Source organism: Nelumbo lutea, chromosome 1, assembly GCF_056320005.1.
Source record: "Nelumbo lutea isolate HS-2025 chromosome 1, American lotus-T2T, whole genome shotgun sequence".
Classification (NCBI taxonomy): domain Eukaryota; kingdom Viridiplantae; phylum Streptophyta; class Magnoliopsida; order Proteales; family Nelumbonaceae; genus Nelumbo; species Nelumbo lutea.
This window is the reverse complement of record NC_142684.1, coordinates 176,508,439-176,528,486: the sequence shown is the minus strand read 5'-3', so window position 1 is coordinate 176,528,486 and position 20,048 is coordinate 176,508,439. Positions and strand designations below refer to the sequence as shown.

General features: G+C 38.8%; 1 protein-coding gene across 5 annotated transcripts in view; it reads right to left on the bottom strand.

The window, feature by feature from the left end:
- Positions 1–20,048, bottom strand: part of LOC148879403 (glutathione synthetase, chloroplastic-like) — a 54,546-nt gene that overhangs the window by 744 nt on the left and 33,754 nt on the right. For all 5 annotated transcript variants that reach the window (XM_088960934.1, XM_088960937.1, XM_088960933.1 and 2 more), the window contains 3 exons: positions 18,386–18,525; positions 664–856; positions 311–449 (listed from right to left, as the gene is read on the bottom strand). In XM_088960934.1, coding sequence (XP_088817060.1) covers positions 326–449; positions 664–856; positions 18,386–18,525 — 457 coding nt within the window. In that variant the 3' untranslated portion in view covers positions 311–325. The remainder of the gene's footprint in view (positions 1–310; positions 450–663; positions 857–18,385; positions 18,526–20,048) is intronic.

The following is a 20,048-nucleotide window of genomic DNA, read 5'->3' as shown; positions in this document are numbered from 1 at the left end:
TCGGAATGCTTTCTCATTTTTTTTTTCAAATTATGCACTTCTCGTATTTGTAAACATAACATGTTGATTAAAAAAACAAACTTACTAAAGTTTGACTAAAACTTAGGCAAGTAAAGCTTTGTTTTGATTACTATGGAAATGGAACCATTTTGATTTTGATGGAAATTCAAAACCATGGTCATTATAGATCAAAAGATGGATTAAGCCAATAACTTCAATTACATGAGTTGATTCCAAGCTTTTAGATTTAATGATTACTTAAATCGCTAATTATTACCAAAAAAAAAAAAAGATTTAATGTTTACTTTACCTTACATCAGTTCAATCAATTCAAATATATACTATCCAGGACTGCATAACCAGCAGCAATTCCACCTTCATTTGATGATGACACCTTTGTACGCACCAGGTAACCACATTGATCATTCATTATAGCCTTCTCTTTGTTCCTGCATATCATACTCAATGCCATGCTTAATGCAAATGTTTAACTTCAAAAACTACAGTTCTGAAGTGCAACTAATTTAAAAAAAAAAAAAAACAAAACCGAACTTTAACTCAGGATTTTATTCTGCCTTAATTGTTCATCCTTCTCCCTCTCTCCAATGCATACATGATAAAAGGGTAAAACATGACAGAAAAGGGAAATAGAAAACTTAATACCTTAGATAAGCACTATATATCCCAAGTTCTGATATGGCATTTTCTTGATGATAAATGCCATCTCGGACCAGAAATGCAGAAGAAGCAGTTGGAAAAATCCTTTGCATAAGAATGTAAGCTGCTAGTTCTTCACTTCCTTCCTGCTCCAGTTTCAATAGAATTTCCCTCACATTGTCACCATAGATATTATTCCCTGGAGGGTGATCATAAACAATTGTTATGGACTCCACCACAACAATAGAAATAGCAATCACAACAATAGAAGCAGCAGCAACAACAACAACAGCAAATGATGATTAACCTTTATCAGCTCTTAACATAATCTCCCTAAGGCTCTAAAGGGGTAGTTGCGCCATGTCCCAAGGAAGGTCAAGGATATCTTCTATGTTTCTATATCCTGAGCATAAGAATGTTGGACAATAGAGATCCAAAAAAGGTCCAAAATCTGAATTAAAATGTTGCAAACAAGACTGACTTATTACCTGCTTCCTTGAAAGGCAGCTCTCACGTGCATCGAGGCACCAGCTGTCACTCTTCAGAAGAAATATTTGCTGATGTTTTATCGTATTGATTTATGGTGCACTTAGGGTTTAAGAGAGAAGATGAAAGAAGAAGACAGAGAAGAGATGTAATCGTAGGTTAGGTCTCTAATCTGTTTGAGTGCCCACTCAGTTATTTTATTAGATCAAATATGGAGCAGCAGGACACTTCTACCTTTGAACAAGACAAATGACAGAATATATTGACACATACATGTAATACCCATACTACCCTTACAAACATCTCCCTCAAGTTGGTGCAAAGATCTATCATACCCAACTTGCTAATAACCTCACATAAGTGAACCTTACTAACTCTGGTAAGAACATCTGTAAGCTGCAATTGAATAGTCATGTATAGGGGTGCTCAAATTTGGATGATAAACCTAAAACCTAACCGAACCAAACCAAACCAAATAAGCTAGTTTGGTTCAGTTAATTTGAGTATTAGTTTGGTTCAGATTAAAAAAAAAAAAAAAGGTTATCTGTTTTATTTAATACTTTATACTTATTAATTATTATCTTTCCCAATGACTAATTTAGCAATTCCCCATTGGGATTTGGGCCCATTCTAACTTTTAATTAATAATAGTTAATTAAAACCTAGACTAATTATTAATTGTTTGTGAATAATGGCCAATTCAGTAACTCACCTTTAGCATTGGGCTTTGGACCTATTCTAACTTTTACTTAACAATAGTTAATCTAACTTTTAATTAATAACACTTATTAATTATTCATTAATTGTTGAATGTTTACCATTTATGTGGAATCAGGGACCAACTGAACCGAAAACCGAACCAAACCGAACTGAGCTCAGTTAGGGTTGGTTCGGTTATGAACTCTAGTTCAGTTCAGTTCAGTTAGAGAAAATGGTCAAACTGAATAGTTCATTAGGTCTTCGCTTCTAGGGATGCAAATGGATCGGATCAGGTTCGAATCACAGGGTATATCTGAATCCAATTCGATGACTTGTGGGTCTGATCCGATTGGATCTCACACATATTGATTCAGATTGAATCCGATAAGGATGTTGGATATCCAGATGTGATCCAATTCAATTTAACTTTTAACAAAAATTAATAAATTATTAAAAGAAAAAGAAAATATAACAGTTTAAATAAAGAAAAACAAAAAATATAAGTAACTTTTCAACTATTTTCATCATATATATATATTTCTTCTCTACTGCTGAAATCTTTCAACTTCTACTTTTCTTCACAAGGAATTCATCTAAAACTGCTATCAGCAACTTCTACTTGGTATTAGAGCAGGTCAAAGGTTCCTTGAGCTACTTTATCATGCAGCCCTAGATCGGCCGACTACATGGTGATTTGAGAGGCTGATCGAAGATCTCAGGTAAGCCTAGTTTTTGGATTTTTTTGGTGGATTTGTTTTGCCCTATAGCTGGTCTAGGGTTTCCCATCAAATTCAGGAAAAACTAGACAAAGGGGGAGAGTCCTATTTTTGTAGGACTCTTCAATTTTGACCTAGGAAGTGGCACCCTAATTTTTTAGGGTTCTTTGGAGTTTTCTGAAGAGGGCAGTTCAAGTCCTACCTTTTTTGGAGGTTTATGGAGAGAGCGACAGCCTCTTCTCTCTTTTCTCTAGTCCCGCAGAAAAGGAATCTCTGTGAAAGGATCATCTGGGGTACCAAAAGGGAGTCTGTGATACTTAAAGGGATTTATTTCATATTCTATTATCTTGAAGTAACTTTATAACCCTTTTTTGAGAATTATGGAGGGTAACAGAGTTGAAAACAAACCTGGGGGTGAAATTGGACCAGTGGGGGGAGGTGTTGGAGACCTTTCCGGGGTTGGGACCATTACTACAGTTAAGTTAAATGGTTCAAATTACTTAGAATGGTCACAATCTGCAAAGATGGCCATTGGTGCTCATGGGAAGTTGGGATATATCACTGGTGAGGAAGTGAAACCCGTGACTAACAGCTCCCGGTGGGTACCAGGAAAACTATATGGTAATGACTTGGCTGTGTACTTCAATGCTGCCCCATATAAGTAAAAATTTTTTGTGGGTAAATACAGTTAAGGAAATATGGGATGGGGTTGCAGAAACCTACTCACAGAGTGAAAATGTTGTTAGGACCTATCAGTTGAGGAATCATATTATTGCTACTAGGCAGGGAGATAGAACTATCGTTTATTTTTCAGCCCTTAAAACTCTGTGGCAGGAGATTGACCATCTGGAGACAATTGTTTGGGAAACCACAAAAGATGCAACTGCCTACCAAAAGCCCCTAGAGAAGTATAGGGTTTTTGAATTTCTTGTTGGACTTAATCCCGAATATGATATTGCAAGGCAACATATCCTTTCCAGAGGCAGTGTTACTCTCACTTAGGCATATGCCTTTGTATCAGGGGAAGAGAGTAGGAGAAATGTGATGATAAAGAATTCAGGTTTTGAACAATCAGTCATGATCAGTACTATGAAACCTAAACAGAGTGGAGACCAAGGTGGCAATGAAATCAGGAAGGAAGATAAGAAGGATTTGATTTGTGATTACTGTAAGAAGCCTAAACACACAAGAGATACCTGCTGGAAGCTTCATCCTCATCTTATGCCAAATAGAATCAAAAACAAGGGAAATGCTCACATGGCAGTCGCTGGTGACATACCTGGCCCTCCTTGCAACTACTACAATGAGGGTTGAACTTGAGAGATATGGGTAGTTCCTGAATCAGCGAGATACAGTCAGCCCTAATTCAGCAACAAGTGGACAGTTAGGTATAAGTGGTTCTGGAGCACACTCTACTTTCTTTGCTCAAATAGGTAGTTCACATGCCACTACAAACTATGTTTCTACTATAGGTAAGGAGGGACCTCCTTGGATTATAGATTCTGGAGCCTCAAAGCACATGACCCATAGTTCCACTATTTTTTCTTCTTACCAACTTTGTTATAGCAGAGACAAGTCTCCACAGGTGATGGATCTCATGTTCCCATTGCTGGGAAGGGGTCTGTCAAGATTACTGATTCCATTTCCCTACCCTCTGTCCTTCATGTTCCCAGATTGAGTACTAATTTGTTATTTATTAGTAGTTTGACTAAGAACCTGAGTTGCTCAGTAATTTTTTCTCCTTGTAGTTTTGCAGGATCTGAATTCAAAGAAGACGATTGGGAGTGGTCGTGAAGTGAATGGAATCTACCTCCTGGATGCGCTTCCTCATCATCAGGGTCATCATGTCAGCAAGGATAATGAGTCAGGGCCTATGACTCAGATTATGCTTTGGCATAATCATTAGGGTCATTTCTCCTTTTCTTCTTTGTGCTTCTAATTTCCAAAGCTTTTTGAGTCTGTTAATTTGTCTAGTCTAGAGTGTGAAGGTTGTTAGCTTGGAAAACATTGTAGACATTCCTTTAAAGCTAATAATAAAAGATGTTCATCTACTTTTGATGATATTCATTCTGATGTATGGGGACCATACCATGTTCCTTCTATGGGTGGCTATCGATATTTTCTTTTATTTATGGATGATTTTTCTCGATATTCTTGGATTTACTTAATGAGATCTCGTAATGAGGTATCATCCTTGGTTCAGCAATTTTATCAGATGGTGCTAACACAGTTTCGGGTACGAGTGAAGGTGTTCAAATCAGACAATGTCAAGGAATATTTTGAAAAGAACCTTGCCTCGTATCTATTAGAGCATGGAGTTATCCATCAAAGCAGTTGTTCCTACAGTCCATAGCAGAATGGTGTTGCAGAGAGGAAGAACAGACACATTGTTGAGATTGTAAGAAGCATGATGATCACATCCACTATTCCAGTTCAGTTTTGGGGTGATGCAATTCTCACAATAATCTTCCTAATTAATAGGGTGCCCTCTCGTATACTTGGATGCAGCATCCCATTTAGCCTCCTTTTTCCTGCGAGGTAGATGTTCCACATTCCTCTCAGGGTGTTTGGGTGTGTTTGCTTTGCACATGTTCTTGGTCCTCACTACTCGAAGCTCAATCCAAAAGCAAAGAAGTTTGTTTTCCTTGGGTATGTAGAAAATCAGAAAGGGTACTATTATTATGATCCAGCCTCTGGGAGTCGGTATATTACTATGAATGTCACATTTTTTGAGTCCACATCCTTTTTCTTAAAGGATCCTTCTCAGGGGGAGTGTTTTGGGGAAGTGAGTAGGCAGTCTATTCCTCTTCCAGTTCTAGTTCCTATGTCCACTCCTGTGTCTAACCCTCCTATGTCACCTACCTTACCACCTCCCTTGCGTCCTGCTTCGCAGCGTTACTCACGACAGTGACTTCACAGGGAGGTTGATTCCACTGCAGAAGATCTCACATCACTTCCTATCGGTTCCTTGGAGACTCCAGATTCAGCTAACACGGATTCAAGTATTCCTCTTGATCCCTCTAATGTTTCAATTCCTATTGATTCTACTAATCCCATTACAGATGACCTGAACCTTCCTATTGCTTTCAGAAAAGGAAAGAGAAAGTGTACTACTCATTGTATTTCACAGTACCTATCCTACAATGGACTTTCCCCTTCCTATCGTGCTTTCCTTTTCTCTCTTGACTTTGTGTTTATACCCAAGGGTGTCAATGAGGCTCTCTCCAAACCTGAGTGAAAGATAGCTATGCAGGAAGAGATAGAAGCCTTAATTAAGAATCAGACATGGGAAATTGTGGATCTACTAGAGGGCAAGGAGAATGTTGGATGCAAATGGGTTTACACAATTAAATATAAGGCAGATGGAAGTATAGAAAGGTATAAGGCCAGACTGGTTGCGAAAGGGTACACACAAACCTATGGCATTGATTACTTAGTGACCTTTGCACCAGTTGCAAAGATGACTTCTGTTCAGATCCTTCTCTCTCTTGTTGCCACATACTCTTGGCCCCTATTTCAACTTGATGTGAAAAATGCTTTTCTGGATGGAGATTTGCAAGAAGTGTATATGGATCTTCCTGCTAATTTCCACAGTGATGCTAAAAAGGGGAAGGTATGCAGACTAAAGAAGTCACTTTATAATTTAAAGCAGTCTCCCAAAGCATGGTTTGACAGATTTAGGAAGGCCTTGATTTCTTTTAGCTACACTCAGACTCAATCAGACCATACCTTGTTTGTGAAGAGGATGGGATCCTTGGTGTCAATCCTGATTGTTTATGTGGATGATATTGTTGTCACAAGAAATGACCTAAGTGAGATTGACAGTTTGAAGAAGAATCTACACAGAGAATTTAAAATTAAGGATCTTGGGGAGCTGAGGTACTTCTTGGGCATTGAAGTTGCAAGATCAAAACATGGAATCTTTAATTCTCAGAAGAAGTATGTTTAAGATCTTCTACAAGAAACGGGGAAGCTTGGAACAAAGGTTGCCAGTACTCCTATTGATTAGAATCACAGAATTAATGCATCAGAAGGTGAGCTGGTAAAGGACATTGGGAGATACCAGAGACTTGTGGGGCGATCGCTATATTTGTGTATGACAAGACCAGATATCTCCTATGCAATGAGTGTGGTGAGTCAATACATGCATGCCCCACGAGTCCAGCATTGGGAGGCTATTGATAGAATTCTTGCTTACATGAAGGGACACCCAGGCAGAGGCATATTATTTGTTGACCATGGACGGTTGAAGCTATAGGCTTATACAGATGCTGATTGGGCATGATGCCTTAATGACAAAAGATCTACTTCAGAAGTCTGCACCCTTGTTGGGGGTAATCTAGTCTCGTGGAAAAGTAAGAAACGGACTGTGATGGCAAGATCAAGTGCAAAAGCTGAATACAGGGCCATGGCACATGGAGTTTCAGAACTTCTAGGGATCAGCTCCTTGTTAGGAGAGATTGGTGTTGAGGCAGAAGAACCTATGATGTTGTACAGTGATAATCAGGCAGCAATTAACATTGCCCACAACCCAGTTCAGAAGCTGAATACAGGGCCATGGCACATGGAGTTTCAGAACTTCTATGGATCAGCTCCTTGTTAGGAGAGATTGGTGTTGAGGCAGAAGAACCTATGGTGTTGTACTGTGATAATCAGGCAGCAATTAACATTGCCCACAACCTAGTTCAGCATGACAGGACAATAGACATTTCATAAGAGAAATGGTGACTTCAAGGGAAGTGTGTCTTCCATACATTGCTTCTTATTTGCAGCTTGCTAATGTTTTCACAAAAAGTGTTGCAAGGAACAAGCTGGAACATGATCTACGCAAGTTGGGAATGTGTGACATTTACTCCCAACTTGAGGGGGAGTGTTGAATTGGGCCGATTTCAAGTTATTGGGGCCAAATTATTTATCATTTATTTTTTAAGTTGTTAAGTTATTGGGCTTTAGGCCCATTAGTATATGTTTTTTAGTTGTACTATTCAGCTACTTATGTAGCCGCCCTACTAAGGGCATTCTTGTAATCTCTCATTATTTTAATTCAAGTATATAATACAAAGAGGGGTTAGCAGCCAGAACCATTTTTTTCTGGTTGACATCCCACTCTTTCTTCCCCTCTCTTCTTTTCTACTGCTGAAACCTTTCAACTTCTACTTTTCTTCACAAGGAATTCATCTAAAACTGCTATCAGCAACTTCTACTAATAACATATTTATAAATCAATAAATAAACAAATAACATATATATTATATCGGATCAGATAGGGGTGATCTAAATCCGATCCAATTCGAAAATCATCCAAAATGAGGATATTCGAATACAACAAAATAGGATCGGACTTCAGATTGGATCGGATCATGATCCAACCCATTTGCACCCCTACTCGGTTTGAACCAAACCAACCAATTGTACACCCCTACAAATCTATCAAATAAGAAGTTTCTCTCAAATAAAATGTTGATGAACCTTAATGTGCTTAGTACAATCATGTTGTACCTAGTTATGAGCTATGTTGATGGCTGCCTTAAGCCATAAGCTTTCACAGGCCCCATGTGCCATAGATCTAAATTCAGCCTCTGAACTAGATCTTGCCACAGATTGCTTCTTACTGTGCTATGTGACCAAATTCCCACCCACGAATGAACAATAACCTGAAGTAGAATTTTTGTCTGTTAATAATCCAACCCAATCAGAATTAATGTACACATCAATACTATGGTGAGCAAACAAAATACCTCACCTAGGTGAAGATTTTAGGTACTTCAGAATCCTATGAACAGATTCTACATGAGTGGTACTGGGATTATGCATACATTAGCCAATCAAGCACACAAAATAGGAAATGTCAGGTCTAGAGAGAGAAATCTCTCTGCATCAACCAATGGTTCAACTAGAGTCTCAATTGGTTTAGATCCAACATCCTTGTCTCCTTGAGCAAATCTAACACATATTTTCTCTGATAAATGATGATTCCTCTCCTTGATCTTGCAACTTCAATCCCAAGGAAATATCTAAATGTTCAAGATCATCAATTTCAAATTCTTTACTCAGGAAATACTAAAGTTCTCATATAGCCACACTGTAACTTCCAATCACAATAATGTCCTCAACATAGACAATAACTGCAACTATTAGTCTGATAAACAAAGTATGATCCGATCGGGTTTGTTAATCAACACTCTTCATAACATTGCTAAACCTTTCAAACTAGGCTTGGTGATACTTCAAATTATATAGTGCTTTTACTAATTTCCAAACATTCCCCTTTGATATAGGAAATATAGGTGGCAATTGCATGTAAACCTATTATAAGTCACCATGCAAAAAAAAAAAGGCATTTTTTAACATTCAGCTGATAAAGTGGCCAAGACTTGGCTATAAGTCTTGCCTTGTATATTTCTACAAATTCATCAAGTTTATACTTCACAATATATACCCATTTGCATTCAACTAGATGCTTACCATGAGGCAAGCCAACTATTCCCAAGTCTTATTCTTCTCAAGTGCTCATATCTCTTCAAGCATAGCTTCTTTCAACTTTGGCTGGAATAGTCCATTTGCTACACTAGAAGGCAAAGGAAAGAAAGACTCAAGGTATCGAAGCTTCGATAAGAGGGTGAGGTAGAACTCTAAAAAACAAAATCAGAGATGGGATGTTGCATACATGCACACCTTCCTTTGCAAAGGGTAATGAGAACATCAAGGTCAAACACAAGAAATAGAAGAATCATCAAGACAAAAGAATCAATAGGAATGGAAAAACTATGAGAAATTAAAGATGGATTACCCAAGTCCAGGAGAGCTCCATAGGGTGATGGCCGATCATCTTTTGATTTCTTTCTCCTAGTGAAAACTTGAGATTTTGTTCTCAAGTCTCTGCCTCACCCTTGTCCATAGATTTAATATGTACCTCATAGTCAAAAACACTAGGCTAAACTGGACGTAAAGGGAAAAAAGTAAGTCTCCCTTCACCACAACCAAATTGATCTTACTAAAGAGAAACTTTACAAAGAGAAAAGAAAGGAATAGACTCAAAAAAGGATACATCCATAGAAACAAACTTCTTTTGAAATACAGGACAGTAGCACTTGTAGCCCTTCTAAGAAGGAAAATAACCCAAAAGCACACATTTCAGGCTCAAGAGTCATGTTTGGAACAGGATGAGGAGGGAATATGAACTTATAAACACAACCAAACACCTTGGAACAATGTGAAATAAAGGACAACCAGCATAGAGAAGTTGAGTAGTGTTGAATAATTGATTTTATGTTTGTTAGGGTCTGTTTGGATGATTAAAGCATTTTTATTTTAATCTATTATTGTACCATCACTTAGTAGGGACACAAGGGTCATTTCCCTTCTTTTTTTTTTTTGCCCTATATATTATAATGAACCTGGTGCCGCCAGCACTGTTCCATTGCCTCAGCGCTTCTTTCTTCTTTCTTCTCTTCTCCTCTCCTCTTCTCTTCTCTTTTGCTGTAACCTTCAATCAAATTTACTGTCAAGATGGTATCAGAGCGTGGCCATTGAATCTGGGCGATCAAGTGTCTTCTCCAAGCTGCTGAATCTGGGCGGAACAGAGGAGTACATCTGGGTTGATCGAATCAGACCTACAACTGGTACCGCCCCATTTTTTTTTCTTTTCTTCTCTTCCCTTGGTCGTGTACCAAGAGGAAAACGAATGGACCTGAACCACTGAATGTCGGCACACCCTTGTAAGGTTTTTCCTCTGTTTGTTTTGGATCATGTGATCCTGTACCTGTGAAAGGTTTCTGTAGGTCACGTATGACCTGTTTTCTCTACTTGTTGGCTTGATGCCTTGTGTGTAAGGATCTCCCCTTGTGATTATTGCTTGTAGACCTGCTGAGAAAACTAATAGGCTAGGACTGCTACTCCGTACAGGTCAGAAAATCAGATCTGTCATCTTGTTTTTTTCTGGAAATTGGTGCTGGTCTAGTGCTCAGATTAAGTCCAAAAACTGCAGTGTGGGTGGACTAATCACTTTTGTGTGTGGAGCTTCTTGCTCTGATATAAGGAGGGATCCTAAGTTGAAGTTTTTTGATAAAAAAATCTGTGTTGACCATGTCTTCTAAGAATTCTGCTACTTCAGGGATTTCTGGAAATCAAAATGGGGAAAGTGGGGGAATGGATATGAGTTTCCTCATGGCTGTTATTCCCTTTGATGGTCTGAATTACCTTGAATGGTCCAGGGGAATAAAACTCTACATCACTGCTAGGGGAAAAATAGGATACATCAATGGGAAAGTGAAGGAACCGAAGAGCGGAAGTGTTGAATATGATAGATGGAACCAAGAAAATAGTATAGTGATGTCTTGGCTCTTGGTTTCTATGCTGCCACAAATGAGAAAAACTTTTATGTGGGCTGAAACTGCTTGTGAAATATGGAAACAAGCAAAGTCCACCTATTCAGAGCAGAGACACTATGCCAAGATATACCAACTGCAAGCTGAATCATCCACTTGCAAGCAGGGGAAAAGGAGTCTCTCGGTGTACTATTCAGATCTGACATCGAAATGGAAAGAACTTGATCACTATCAGAATGTTAACTGGAAGTGTGATAAGGATGCAAAGGCATACAAATCACTTGTATCTCAACAACGGGTATTTGCCTTCCTCTTGGGGATGAATCCTTCATATGAGTCCATCAGGGTGCAGATCTTGGGAAGTAAAAACTTGCCATCAGTTCAGGAGGTTTATGCCTTGGTTCAGTTAGAAGAAAGTAAAAGAAATGTTATGAATTCTACAGAGGGGGAGCCAGTTGCTCTAGTTGTCTGGGGAATTTCAAATACTAATGTTGGAGGTGGTTCTAAGAAGGGTGACTCTCAGAAGAGAACAGATGATAAGAGTAAGCTTTGGTGCACTCACTGCAAGAAGGCAAGACACACCAAAGATAACTGTTGAATCTCCATGGAAAGCCTAAATGGGCATAGGATTTGGGTAAGAAGTCAACAATTGATCAGGGCAAGAAACCAAGTCAGCAAACTTAGAAAATGTATAATTCAGCTAATATGGCATCTCAAGAGACTGGTCCCATGGTAACTCAAGAAAGGCATCCCAGTTCTGACCCTAAGGAAGAGATCATCAACTCCTTCCGTAACCATTTGGAGTTATATAGTAGGACTCTTCGCCGGATGGATACTGGTCCTACTCCTTACCTCTTTTGCATCTACTTCAGGTAACACTGCCACCGCCTTCCATGTGTCATCTCATACCTCTTATTCCCCTTGGGTAATTGACTCCAGAGCCTCAAACCATGTGACCAGTAAGTCAAATTTATTTCAAGCATACAATCTTCTCTCTGAGAAAGATAAGGCAAAACTAGTTGATGGTTCTTTTTCCACCATAGCCGACCAAGGAACCATATCTCTCCCACTCGACCTTACCCTTTCTAACGTACTACATGTTCCTAAATTACCTATAAATCTTCTTTCCATTAGTATTATTACTCACTCCTTGAACTGTTCAGTTACTTTCTATCCATCTTCATGTGTGTTTCAGGATTTGGCCTCGAGGAAGGCGATTGGTAGAGGAGCATGGTGGATGGCCTCTACATGTTGGAGAATAAAGTTGATCTTGTGGTTACAGAGTCCTTGAGTTCGTCCAATGAGAATCAAGCCTAATTATGGCATAGTCGTCTTGGTCATCTTTCTTTTGAGTCATTAAAAGTTATGTGTCCAAAGTTGTTTGAGTCTTTGCCAGTGAGTCAATTGCAGTGTCAGACATGTCAATTGAGTAAACATTGTAGAAGCACTTTTCCTTTGACAAATAAAAGATCTGAATTTTTGTTTCATAATGTTTATTCTGATGTTTGGGGCCCTGTTACTCTACCTACTGAGGTTGGATATAAGTACTTCATTACCTTGATCGATAATTACTCTAGATACACCTGGGTTTACCCTATGTGATCTAGAGAGGAAGTGCCTAAATTTGTGAAAGACTTTCAACGCATGGTGTTCACTCAGTTCCAAACTGAAATCCATATTTTCTAGTCGGACAATGCAAAGGAATACTTCCATAGTGATCTCATGGAATTCTTTGCTTCAAGTGGACCACTTCAACAAAGCTCTTGTGCTAGGACAACCTCAACAAAACGGTGTTGTTGAAAGAAAAAACCGTCATCTTCTTGAAATAGCTCGTGGCTTGTTAATCCATATGAATGTTCCGAAACGCTTTTGGATGGATGTTGTTCTGTATGCTATGTACATCATCAACCATATGCCCTCTTAGTTACTAGAGTATAAGGCGCCACATCAGCTTTTGTTTCCTACAGCTCCGTTGTTCCCCATTCCAATGTGTGTTTTTGGGTGTCATTGCTTTGTTCATAACTTGTCACCTACTTGAGGTAAATTTGATCCTTATGTTATTCCTTGTGTCTTCCTTGGTTACCCTCTATCTCAAAAGGGGTACCGTTGCTATGATCCCGTCTCTCGTAAGTACTATGTCTCAATAGATGTGTCCTTTGAGAATCAACCTTTTTTCTCGGTTTCTCCTCAAGGGGAGAGTAGGGTTGAGGAGAAACAAGCTCAGACTCAACTGCCACCTCTACCTGACCCTCCATTCCATGTCTTTCTTCGCTGCCACTAAAGCCAATAGAGTTCAAGAGCCGTGGAACCTAACACTATGCAACCAACATCATCAGCTTCACCGGAGGTTGATCCTCCCCATCAGCCAGGTACACTTGCTTCTATTGATATGACTGCTCCTTTCAATGTTGATTCCCCTATCATTAATGATCTTGATGTTTTTATTGCTAAGAGAAAGGGTGTTAGATCTTGTACCACTAACCATCCTATCTCTCACTTTGTGTCCTATGATCATATTTCATCTTCATATTGTGCATTACTCTCCTTTGTTGACAGTATCCCCGTTCCTAAGAATGTGGCAGAAGCTTTATCCAAACCTGAATGAACAGATGCAATGAAGGAAAAGATTGATGCATTACACAAAAATGGCACTTGGAAGTTGATGGATCTTCCTGAAGGGAAGGAACCAATGGGGTGCAAGTGGGTGTTCACAATGAAACACAACGCTGATGAAACTGTTGAAAGGTACAAGGCCAGACTAGTGGCAAAAAGTTTTACACAAGTATATGGAGTGAACTTTGCAGAGACTGGGAACTTCATTATCCCTCCATTAGAATTCTCCTTTCACTGGCGGCAAATATTGACTGGGAACTTCACCAATTGGACATCAAAAATGCTTTCTTGAATGGTGACTCAGAAGAGGAAGTGTACATGACCCAACCTCTAGGTTTTTGTGCTAAAGGCAGTGAACAAAAAGTGTGCAAGTTAAAAAAATCTTTATATGGGCTGAAACAATCTCCCCTGGCCTGGTTTAGTAAGTTCCACTTAGCAGCTCAACAGATGGGGTTCAAACAATGCCAGTCAAATCACACACTATTTGTGAAGAAAGGTGAAGGGAAAATTGCAGCTCTAATTGTGTATGTGGATGACATAGTGATCACAGGAGATTGGGAGGCTGAAATACAGAGACTAAAAAAGTTCTTAGCCACTCAATTTGGGGTGAAAGATCTAGGCCCCTTATGTTATTTCCTTGGAATTGAAGTTGCCCGCTCTCACAAGGGCATCTTCATTTCCCAACGAAAATATGTACTAGATCTACTAGAAAATACAGGCAAACTAGGGGTGAGACCAATTGACTCACCAATTGAACCTAACCATCATCTGGGAGACAGTTAGGGAGAGTTCTTGAAAGATGTGAAGAAGTTTCAAAGACTTGTAGGGAGACTCTTGTATTTGTCTATGACCAGGCCTGATATTGCTTTTGTAGTGGGTGTCCTTAGTCAGTTCATGCGCAACCCTAGGACAACTCACCTTGAAGCTGCAGAGAAGATCCTCAGATACCTTAAGAAGTTTCCTGGAGTTGGTTTGTTGTTTCAGAAACATGGACATTTAAAGGTCGAGGTATATGCTGATGCTGATTGAGTAGGGGCAGTTGATGACCGAAAGTCTACCAGTGGATATTGTGCCTTTGTAGGGGGAAACCTAGTCACATGGAGAAGTAAGAAGCAAAGTGTGATGGCTAGGTCTAGTGTTGAAGCAGAATACAGAGCTATGTCTCATGGAGTTGCTGAAATCATGTGGATAAGAAATCTGTTAGGAGAACTAGGTTTTACAATTAGCAACCCTATGTCACTCTATTGCGACAATAAGGCTGCTATCAACATTGCAGCTAATCCAGTCCTCCATGATAGGACGAAACACATTGAAGTGGACAAGTATTTTATTAGAGATAAACTTGTAAGTAGAGAAGTGTGCACCCCATATGTCAGCTCAGAAGAACAACATGCAGACATCTTCACCAAAGGTCTTCATCATGTGCGGCATAATGATTTGCGTGACAAGTTAGGCATGATTGACATCTATGCTGACAAGTTAGGCATGATTGACATCTATGCTAACAAGTTGGGCATGATTGACATCTATGAAATAATTGATTTTATATTTTTTAGGGTCTGTTTGGCCGATCAAAGCCTTTTTATTTTAATCTATTATTGTACCATCACTTAGTAGGGGCACAAGGGTCAGATGCCTTCTTATTTTTTTCACCCTATATATTATACTGAAGCTAGCGCCGCCAGCACTGTTTCATTGCCTCAACACTTCTTTCTTCCTTCTCTTCTCCTCTCCTCTTCTCTTCTCGTCTCTTTTGCTGTTACCTTCAATCAGATTTACTGTCAAGAAATAGGACACTGAAATGAACAAAGTTTATAAGAAAATACACAGTAAGAATGGCATCAGACCAAAAGGTTTTAGGAACATAAATGCCTAGCACAAGACCTTGCAACCTCCAAGAGGTGAGGGTTCTTCCTTGCACTCCAGAATGTTGGGCAAACCCACACAAGTGGTTTTGTGTTCAATCCCATGCTCCAAGAAATATTTTTGCAGGCCAAAATTCATATATAGATAACTCCCCTCCATTATCTAAATAAAGAATTTTTAGGGGTTTTCTAAACTATGACCCCATATAGTTGGGACAAGGCTTAGATGATGATGATGAACCATCTGAGTTTAAAATTTCTGAATCTGATTTCTTTTCACTTTTCTGATCTGCAACAACGATCAAAAAGAGTTTTATTAAAAAACAAAAAAATGTAAAGCCCTGATGTGTCTTGGGTGCAAGGGACAGTTAAACAGTACATAATTGACATCACAAAATCAAACAAAAGAAAAACTATCATGGGCTAATAACCAGCCTCATATCTGGAACCCTGGCATGGGGACCTCAATTCTGTTTAATGGAAACCTGATTCTTCTTCCGCCATGCCAAAAGTGCAAAATTGTAGAGAAAAGATGAAAAATATAAATACGAATCTAATGATGACAACATGATGAGGGTTCTAAGAGAGCTGAACCTGATGGTGGAACATGCACAATGCTGGGGACCAAAGTGATGACCATGAAGGAAGATCTAACAAGGAAGATGAAAAGACATCCAAGAAGGTTGAATGGGGCAGGAAGATCACAAGGCATAAAAAAGTTGTTCTTGACAAAAGAGACAAAAATGGTCAGACCACAAGACATATGCAGGATATTCTGTGACAGTCTAGGAAGACAGGAATAAAGAATCTTCAATTGGGAGGCAACGATTTAAGAAAGCAACCATTGAAAGCATTTTGGTCAAAGTGGTACATTGGGTGAAGATTTTAGATATTTTTGTCCCCTTTTCTTCAGATGGCATCTTTAGAGGATGTTCCAGCTCAGAAATCAGCTACTCCCAGTGGAGTAGCGCTGGGCCAAAACCATGGATCACAGCCCTTGATGTATTGATGTGGTCCCACCTCAAATGGAATGAAGAGACATAAAGTGGGGCCACATCAATGTATTGATGTGGCATCCTCATCAACAGTGCTAGGGAACAATTCAACCTAAAGCCATTAGGTGAGGTCCCTGAATAGGTTTTTATTCTCTAACACACACCTTCATGTGAAAGCTTATTGGGATTGAAGTGTGGCAAGCACAGGCCCACCTATACGTTGTGCTAAAATATAATTAATTATAATGCAGGCAACAGGGACCAAACACTCTTAGTCAAACAGGCTGTGTTACCATGTCAGAGAACCATTAAACCTAAAAGCTTAAGCTGTTAGCTGGGGTCCCTGAATAGGTTTTTATTCTCTAAAAAACAGTTAGACAAAATTTAATTGCAACAGCAACCAGCAGCTGAAGATCAAGTCAAACTGAACATCGATGGCTCTAATTTGGGTAATCCTGGGTTTTCAGGTATAGGAGGGACTTTCAGAGATGGTTATGGGACTATTCTAGCAAAATATTCAGGACCCATAGGGAATGGAGACTCCACAAGTAGGGGTGTGCAACTTGGGTTGGGTTGGATTGAGCACTTGTTAAATTTTTGAATGCACCCCAGCCCTAACTCAAGTCTAATGTAATTAAAATTCTTTAGCTCAGGCAAACCCAACCAAGACCCCTGTCCACAAGGGCCAAACTTTCAGCACTATTGCATGGTCTAAGGCTGGAAGGTTCACTTAACTTCAAAAATGTGATGCTTGAAGGGGACTCTGAAGTGGTTGTGGACTGCCTAAAAGATAGTAATCAAGGATACTTGGTAATACAGAAACATTATGAGGAAATTAAGAAGCTTGGCAAGGAAAATAGGAACCAACTTTCCATGTGTCCTGAGAGAAGTCAACTTCTTGGATGATGCATTCTCCAAATAAGGAGTCAATTATTTTGGGGACAATTGAAAGAACAAGTACTGTGTAAATCTAAAAACAGGGTTAGGTGGCAGAAGCTGGCCTAAAAGGAGGAAGGCTTGGCATTTTTGTAAATAAATAAACAAACAGTGCACATGGAAAGGATGGTGCCCCTAAGGAGGCACCCTATCCTAACAATGATTAGGAAGATCCATACCAACAGCAAGAAATCAAATCCAGACTCCAAAACCTGTTGCTCAATCATCTCACAGATTCCACAACAAAACATTTAATTTTGGAAATGCTTTGGCCAGAAAAAAGGTGAAGTGTAGTAGTGACAAGTAAAGGAAGAGTTGTTTGTAAGATTTCTACTTAATTTTTTTTATATGGAATGCACAGAGATCATTCAAAAAAGAAAGAAAAAAAGGATTTTGATGACAACCCTGATATAAGTATTTTGTAGTAGAGAAAAGATAGTATCAAGGATCATTGTTTTTCTTTTGTGATAGCAACAAACTTTTTATATATTACCATTTTTTCTATCAAGATTAGCTCATTGCATTCTCCCCTTTCTTTTATTTTCCTCCTTTGGACGGTTAGACTACCCAATTTAGTCATGATGCAGACATGCTTAATTTTTTTAAATAAATATTACAAATAATAGATGAAATATAACTTAAGATTCCGGTAAGGTTTTCCTCATACTGTCACCATAGATGTTGTATTTTGAAGGATGATTGTAAATGATTGCTAAGGATAGAACAACAAAGGTAAGAATGGCAATAAAGACGACAGTAATTATAAGAACAATGACAATAACAATAATAATAGTAGAAATTGTTAACAGACTACCACTAGGGACAGAACAATAACAATAATGATAAAAGAACTGAACCTCCTCCTTCTCGTTGGGGTTTGAGAACAAATGATTCAGGGCTGTCAATGGCATTCTTCACAACACTAGAGTCATACAAACTCCACAACCCAGCAAAGCATTTACGTAGTTTGGAATGGCAATAAAGACGACAGTAATTATAAGAACAATGACAATAACAATAATAATAGTAGAAATTGTTAACAGACTACCACTAGGGACAGAACAATAACAATAATGATAAAAGAACTGAACCTCCTCCTTCTCGTTGGGGTTTGAGAACAAATGATTCAGGGCTGTCAATGGCATTCTTCACAACACTAGAGTCATCCAAACTCCACAACCCAGCAAAGCATTTACGTAGTTTGGAAATGTCATCCTTGTTCTCAAGGAACCTGCTTACATGACACAAATAACTAAATGGATAAAACACTAAATAAAAGAATCAATTATTTTAGTTATAGATTCTATTAGCTTGTAGCTTAACCAAATTGACTGTTGGATGGTTGGAGTTCCAACCTGTTGTATCTAACCTCAATTATAAATTAATAAATTCCCTTCTGCTGATAAAAAAAAAAAAAGAATTGATAGCTTTATTTCAAAGCTTCAGATTGGTTCATCCTGAGTTTTTAGAGATAATTAAGTGTTATAAGACCTGCAATGGTGATTAGAGTAAAAGGAAGAGAGAACAGAGAGAAGAGATGGGCAGCCAGCTTGTTCTCAGCCAGCCCTAGAACAGGATTTCTATTATGTGTTCAATAATACATAAAAAAAAACTGATGTGCCCCTGATTAGTGATGGGACACTCAAACAAAAATAAGAAAGCCAATTCAGGCCCACTATAGACACAAATCTAACATATAAAATATAAAGAACAAAAGGCCCACAACATCACTCATTACAGCACTCCCCCTCAAAGCTAAGCATAGATGTCCATATGCCTAGCTTGCCAAGTAAACCATGAAACTTCATTGACAGAAGGCATTTTGTCATAACAGCAGCTATCTGCATCTCTGAAGATGTGTAGGGAATGCACAAACCAAAGACAATTCTCTCTCACAAAATGTTGATCAATCTCAATGTGCTTAATTCTATCATGCTGTATTGGGTGATTAGCAATATTAATTGCTACCATGTTGTCACAGTACAACTCAAGAGGACCATCTACCTTCATTCCCAACTCAGCCAAAAGAGTCCTAAGTGTTTGAAGGGTTAGGATCCATCATATGGATGGCTGAACCATGCTACATGGCTGGGCGAAATTTCAAAAATTTCCTAATCCTTCTGGAAATTGAATTCCCTATGTAGTCTTGCACTGAACCGGACCAGATTTGAAACCAAACAAAGAGGGAGATTTGTACCTGATATGGATATCACAAATGCAGATCCCAAGGTGAAAGTTAACGCCCAAATCAGTCCTAAAACCAGCCTCCACTGAAGCTGATTCAGCAACACAGTTTTCAACAAAACTGAGATTCAACTATTTGAATCGAACTGAGGATGATAAGCCTGATATCCCCTGAATTTTCTTGCAAAAATCAGAGGAAAAACTGATCTATATCAGTCCTAGATAGCTGATGTCGAACTGGGAAAAACTGAGAGATAAAATGGTGCAGAAAGAACCAGAAACTACAAAAATATGAAGCCGTCTTGGACCGGTCCACCCCCTCCTTTTTTATAATCTCTTATAGAGATATCTCCTAATCTAATTAGGAGTTAATCCAAATCTAAATCAGATATGGACTCAAATTAGAAATATACCTTATCTTCTTATAAGATTGGGTGTTCCATACCCAGATTCGCCCCATGGCACATGACAACTTAAGTTGTCATCTGATAGCTTAATTAATCATATTAATTATGGGCCTTAGGCCCATCAATTATAAGGCCCATGACCCAAGGGTGTAGCATAACCAAC